At 39.2% G+C, this 6,859-nt stretch overlaps 1 protein-coding gene across 1 annotated transcript in view; it reads left to right on the top strand.

The window, feature by feature from the left end:
- Window positions 1-4,981: 4,981 nt before the first annotated feature.
- The window catches only part of LOC122023048 (integrin-linked protein kinase 1-like), a 43,617-nt gene continuing 41,739 nt past the window's right edge, over window positions 4,982-6,859 (top strand). Inside the window, exons 1-3 of the mRNA XM_042581145.1 lie at window positions 4,982-5,102; window positions 5,240-5,340; window positions 5,487-5,597. Coding sequence (XP_042437079.1) covers window positions 4,982-5,102; window positions 5,240-5,340; window positions 5,487-5,597 — 333 coding nt within the window. The remainder of the gene's footprint in view (window positions 5,103-5,239; window positions 5,341-5,486; window positions 5,598-6,859) is intronic.

Genomic DNA, 6,859 nt, shown 5'->3' with positions numbered 1-6,859 from the left:
TGTACCATTGTGTCAATTCCAGATTGGGTATGTATTTATCATTATGTCAGTAGTAGTTTGTGCAGTTTGTATGTCAGTTATGATTATGTTGTATTATTACGTCAGATATGTTGAGATGCATTAACTATGACAGTATGTTCATGTCCTTTATTTCCCTGCTGAGATTGTATACCTTTGATCTTCATGTTTATTTATAGACCATGCACTATCCTGTCTATAACCCGCTGAGTTACCTATACTCACCACCGCATATATCTATCTTTATGTTTTCAGGTAGATGGTTGGAGTGTCGCTCGAAGTATCCTGTCTGCTGGGTCCTACGTCACATCCGAAGACCGTTTCGAGTTTTGTATATGTTTTATTTGTATTTGGTATTTGCTGTATTTTGTGTGTTGTAGTATTTGTTGTTGTGGTTGTTGTATAAAGCTTAGCCGGCTAGCAGTGTGTTGATTTGTTTTGTCTTGGGCTTTCCATTATCATTTTTCCGCTGTGTTAGTTTTTAATGCAGCCGAGTGGACTATTTATTTTATATATATAACTATGTGGTTGTGTTTTATTATGTTTCAACCGAGTGGGTTGAATATAAACTGCGTGGTTGTGTATATATTCCAGTCGCATGTGCCTAATATATTTTGTATGTATGTATGTATGCTTCAGATTGTCACTAGTACATGGGAGATGCTGCCGAAATTTTTTGGTAGGGACTCCTTTGGGGGCGTGACAAAATTTTGGTATCAGAGCTAGTTTACGATGTCTGTTGTTTGTGTTTTGGGATTTCGTGTTTTGATTTATTTGATGTGACTTTTCTGGTTTTGGGACCAGGCAACAGCAGGACATCTCTTGGTTATAGGAGGTATGTTTGCAAATTGTTGTCATTCATTTCTGTTGGTATATGTATTGTTGCCCAGGATAGTTAGATATGATATTTGTTAGTACTTGTCTAGTTGATTGTATCATGCATTTCTTATGTTGGGTCAATCACTGATCACGATTGACCCTATTGGAGATCAAGGATTACAGTCCCAGGGGAATTCCTCATATCATACTACTAGTGGTGTTAGTGTCTGCTACTACTGTTGGTTGATAGTTAGTGTCACATACCAGTTGTCTGTTACTATTAGCTAGGTTGTGGATAGTATTTGTGTACTAATGGTGACTCTGTTGGTAGAGTATCGGTTTACTCTTGTTGGTTCATTTAGTTTAGGATTGGTTTACCTGGTTGACTAGTGTAGTTGGGGTTTGACTTATTTTAGTTGTTTTTGTGTTCCTGTTAGTTTGATCAGTATAGGATTAATTTGGATTCTTTCTGGTTCTGTCTGTAGAGGATCGATTTACCCTGGTTGACTTTGGTAGATTTACCTTAGTTAGTTTCATCAGTGGATGATTGTTTTACTCTTGTTGGATTAGATAGTATTTGGCCGATTTATTTTATTCGTCCGACCAGTAGAGGACTGACTTACTCTATTTTTAGAGATTCCTATCTTTGGGATGTTTCATACTTGGTTAGATATTTTGACTTGTACCGGTGTAGAAAGGACTGAATTAGCCGTATACCATTGTCGGCTTAGTCAGTCTATAGAGGATTGATGTATCCTATTCCATGGGGACTTTGACCATGGATTGTCTGTACCTGGATGGAGGACTTAGAAGGTACATTCAGATAGTATACCCTACGGTGTGAAAAAGTGTAAAGCTACTTGCATAACACTTATGAGATATAACCGTTATTAGGGTGTATAACTTGGAGAGTACATTCGGACATATGATTTGTTCTAGCATGAGAAAGTTGAAGTTAGCTGCGTAACCTTTACGTGACTCGGTACCACGTGAAGGAAGAAGTAGAGAATGCTTTTTGGAGATCAGGTCATCACTTAGTGATTCCTTTGAGGTGTTTGGAGAGAGAGTTCTTCTTTACTTCTTTCGGTAGCATGATGGTTTATAAGGTGATGATTAGTCGACTCGCCTAACGCTGTTCCATGGGAGATCTTGACTCATGGATCTATTGGTTATGATTAGTATCCAAGATGTACTTAGTGATATATGCTCCGCAATGGTACGGAGGAAGTGGTGTTAGTTGAGTAATACCTAGGAGTTTCGATCGTAACTAGGTATAATTTCATATGATGATCTTTGAAGGGTAGAGCGTCGACTGACAGATATTTTTACCAGCTATTTAGTTCTAGTGTTCCTCTATCTTTGTATTCATTGCTCAATACTGAAGGTTACTGAACCTCAGATGGAGCAATCACAGTAAGATGAGGTACAAGACAATGGCTAGACGACTCAGCTAACATTGTCTCTATCAAGTAACTTAAGACCTTGACCCGATGATCATTTTACCAGGTCTTGTAGTCTATATCTCATATTAGAGGGTTTAACCTTTTATCGATATTTGTCGAGGGACATCTATGGGATGATTATGAGAGTTGTGGAGATATCTTCTTGATGGGTGGACTCTCAGTCCGGAGGTTGTGTGAATCTTTAGACTTGGGATTGATATTCTTTTACTGTGGATATTTGAGTATCTAAGAGGATGAGATGATGAGGTTTGGCAGACTTTTTGGATACAGTTAGTTTGTTGGCAGTGAGTATTAAAGGTTGGATGATTTCCTTTTCGCTCTCATTGTACATGAAGTTATCAGGTTTGATTGATATTGAGGATGATTTTTAATTGATGGATATTGAGAGATCAGGAGTGGTGATATGTTATTTGTTAATGATTTATTGGTGGATGTTTAGTTTGATGATCTACTATTTGGTGTTTGATATTGTTAGTGATATGGGAAGTAATACATGTGTGATATTTATGGATTTGTAGTTGGTGATTATATTACAGACTTGTTGTTGGGGATCTTACGGTTGAGTGAGCCTGTTGTCCTTGGTGATACTATTTAGGTTTACAGTGCCCTAGATGTTTTTATGGACTCGATGTATTTGGTATTCCTAGGGTGATTGGATCAGTTTTCATTGTCTTCATTGACGATGTTATGATCTATTCCCGATCCAAGGTGGGTTACATACACTATCTTCGCATAGTTCTAGAGATGTTTCGACGGGGACATCTATATGCGAAGTTCAGTAGTGCGTATTTTGATTGTCATCTGTGGGATTTCTATGACACATGGTCACCAGTAGCGATATTAGTGGATCCACAAGAGATATAAGATGTTATTAGTTGGAGAGTAGTTGTAGTATTTTCAGGAGACTCGCAGCTTCCTTGGTCTGGCTAGATATTACGGGAGATTGGTTGAGTGTTTATTCAGCATTATGTCGTTGATTGGACTGTCTAGGAAGGGAATAGAACTTTCCTGGATGGATGCTTACGAGATCAGTTTCATGAGTTGAAACGAAAAGTTGTTAACTGCACCGTCTTAGTTGTGATGTTTAGTGTAGGATTTGTATTCTACACAGATGTATCATACCTGGGGTTAGGTGCAACTCCGATATAGCATGAGAGGAGGAGTCTTATGCATGCAGTTAGAATTCTCATGTAATGAGAATGAGATTCTTGTTTCCGTGGAAGATTGTGTGTGTTTCCGAGTCACTTCTTATCCAGGGGAAGTTACTGTAGGAAACACATTAATATGGATTTGCGATACATTCGGGTGACACCTGATGTTTGGAGACTTGGAGTATTCTTATTGGTGGAATGATATGAAGAAAGGCATCACGGATTTAGTAGCTTGAGGTCTAGCATGTCAACAAGACAAGGCTGAACATCAGATGTTAGTAGGATTGTCTCCGTTGATTTGGATACTAGAGTGGAGTTGGGAGCATGTTTTGACGGATTTTGTTATGGGATTATCCAGGACATAGAGAGGATATTTTGGTTTGGGTAATCATTATTGGGTGACAACTTGACTCCCTAGCTAGCGATTTGTATGAAGAATACCAGATCTCATGGTATATCTCTGGTGTTATATTGGATGGAGATCCGCGATGTTTCATCTTGGTTTTGACCGAGATTACAGTAGACTTTGGATTCGGAGTTTCGCTTTAGTATAGATTTTTACCCTTGGACTGATGGATAGTATGAGTGCCCTATACCGATGTTGGAGGATCTGATGATAGTGGATTTTGAATTTCAGAGGTAGTTGATTTATCCACAGTTGGTTAGGTAACAATATGGGAGTAGCAGAAGTAGGGTGAGCTCATAACCCACAGAGTCATCCTTTAGGGTTGGAGATTTGTTCATGATACTTGGATGGAGTAGTATATGAGTGCGTTGCTTAGTTGTTACCTTAGATGAGGATCCTAAAGTTAAGTATTAAATTTGGGGACCAAATTTTTATTAGTGGCGGTGGGGGGGGGGGGGGGGAATGTAAGATATCACAAAATAAAAAAAATAAGATTATTTGAGAAATAATCTTGTGGGATTTTTCGAGAATTTTTAGAACTTTTTCGGAATTTAAAAGGGGTCTGTATGATTCGTTTTGAGGGGATGAATCGATGGAGCTAAGCGGAGCTTGTTTGGAATACCCATTTAAGTTAGGAGTTAATTAAGAAGTTAACTTAGGATTAATTAAGTTAATCTAAGTATTTAATTAAAAACCTTAATCCCTAAATTTTCAATTTCTTCTCCCGAAGCCCATTCTCGCGCGACATCCTCTTCCCCGACGCCGACGCCATAGGGAGCTGATCGTCGGTGGCTGAACATCCTTCTCCTCCATCGGTGGAGTTCGTCCGACGGTCGTTCTTCCTCCATAGTCGTCGTATCTGTGCGGGCAATATCTCGGTCGAAAGAGGGGAGATTTGAACCCTAGATCATGGTCGCCGGCGTAAATCCTCCCTTCCAGAGCTGCCACCATCGTCTCCGAGCCACCCCGGTCATCTTCCCTTCTTCACCGTTGGCATAGCCCCTCCTTTCTCTCGATCTCGTGGGTGCCGATCGCTCCTCATTATCGGATCTTGGACCAAGGAGGGCCAACGTCGTCTCCTTCCACCAGAGCATTTTCTACCCTTCTCAGAGCCCTGCCCTAGCATGGATCACCATCACGTTGCTCTCTATATTGCCGGTGTCACCCTACCTTCTACCGTTGCTCATGATCACAGCAGCAGCGTTCATCCGAGAGGAGTTTATGGAACTGGATTGATTCTTGAAGGTAATTGGTTAACCCTAACATTAGATTTCGGCATTTGATCTTGATGTAGTGTTGATTTAGAGTTGTTGTTCGGTAGGCAATGGCTTCTCTTGGCTCTAACCTCCACATTTATGATTGGTTGTAGCCATGGTCACCAGATCGTTTTGCTCTGGATTTCAGTGGCTACAACCGAAGGTTGGTGAACCTTGTGGTGGTGAGGGCAGCTGGACAAAATGAAGCTTTGTTCCCTGGTGTGGAGGTAACAAACAATAATCGTTTTTCCATTTCTATATTAGTATTTGATTAAGGAAGATCTTATTTCTTGGATGTAATGGATGGATCATTTTCTGAATTAGAGTAGTGTCCGTCTTGGAGTTTGTATTATGTTGTGGTTTGATTAATTAGGGGTTGGTTGCATTTGATGAGTTCATGATTGTTATTAAGGATCATTGGATTGATTGTAATATAGTAGTGATTGTGAATGTGAATTGGCAGAGGAAGGGGAGGCGAATACGAGTATTGTGGTGATGGAGATTTGATTTTATGATAGGTTATTGTGGTTGATATCATTATGTGGTGGATTAGTAGTGATGGATTGTAGAAATTTAAATTAAGTTGTATTGGATTGATTAGTGGATTTAGAAGGATTTATGATGAGTTTGGATTAGTGTTTGATTGATGATGAATTATGTGAATTGAATTGGATTAATTCATGAGGAGATTTGATCAGTATGATTATTGTGGATTATGTTTGTATTTAGAAAGAGTTGAATTTAAGGATGGGTCTATCATCTACTTTGGTTTGGATCAATGGGTGGAAACTAAACAGGGTTACCAAATCGATGTAGGATTAGGTTTTGGGTTTAGTTTATTGTTGATTATGTGATAGCTAAACATTATATATATATTATGTGATTTGTAGGACGGTGATTTGAGGCGAGTGTCTCTATGTAGGATTAGTTTATCACGATCAACAGATTTAAGGCGAGTATTTCTTCCTTGGCCTCTATGTAGTTTTTCTTGATCTTAGTGCATGGTTATTATGTGATGGTTTAAGCTGCTTTACCTTATATCATGTTCGTTTATTGCTTTCCTGCTTGATACTAATGCTGGACCCTTGTGATGATTTATTTAATTCTTATACAATCTGCACTTTGATTATCTATACTCGGTGGTATTTTTACATGTAGAGTATGTATGGTAGGGGATACCTCGTTGGTGGTGTTCATATGATGATTGTCCATTTGTATGTCGTGTATACATTTGTCTGGTGTGATGATTGGGGGAGTTGTGTTGTTTGTATATTTGTTGTATATACACGTGTCTGATATGTTTTACTGGAGGATACATGTTGATTGTACCTATGTTCTGTGTACAGGTGTCTAGGGGGATTGTTGGAGATTCTTTGTTGATTATATATGTGTAGTTGTATACATGTGTAGTTGTATATCATGACGATTATACTCATGTTGTGGGGTACTTAGGCGGATTTAGAGTTTGAATGGATGATGATGGTGTTCGTATCATGATTATATATATATTTATATATCATGTTCAGCATTCATTGCATACTGACGACTATTGTTCTCCCTTGTGGTTGAGATGGTTGTCAGTCTTTTATAGTTGTCCATTCGGCCACTATTGGAGAGTGGTAGCTTGGAGTGGAGCTAGTCCTGTCGCGCTTACTCAGCCACTCAGTGTTCTGTCAACCTCGATCACTCTGGAGTAGTGAGTCTTGAGGGTATAGTAGTCAGAGGGCTAGAGATGTGAGTGGTCAG

Source organism: Zingiber officinale, chromosome 9B, assembly GCF_018446385.1.
Source record: "Zingiber officinale cultivar Zhangliang chromosome 9B, Zo_v1.1, whole genome shotgun sequence".
In the NCBI taxonomy this organism is placed as follows: Eukaryota; Viridiplantae; Streptophyta; class Magnoliopsida; order Zingiberales; family Zingiberaceae; genus Zingiber; species Zingiber officinale.
This window is presented reverse-complemented; position numbering and strand designations above follow the sequence as displayed.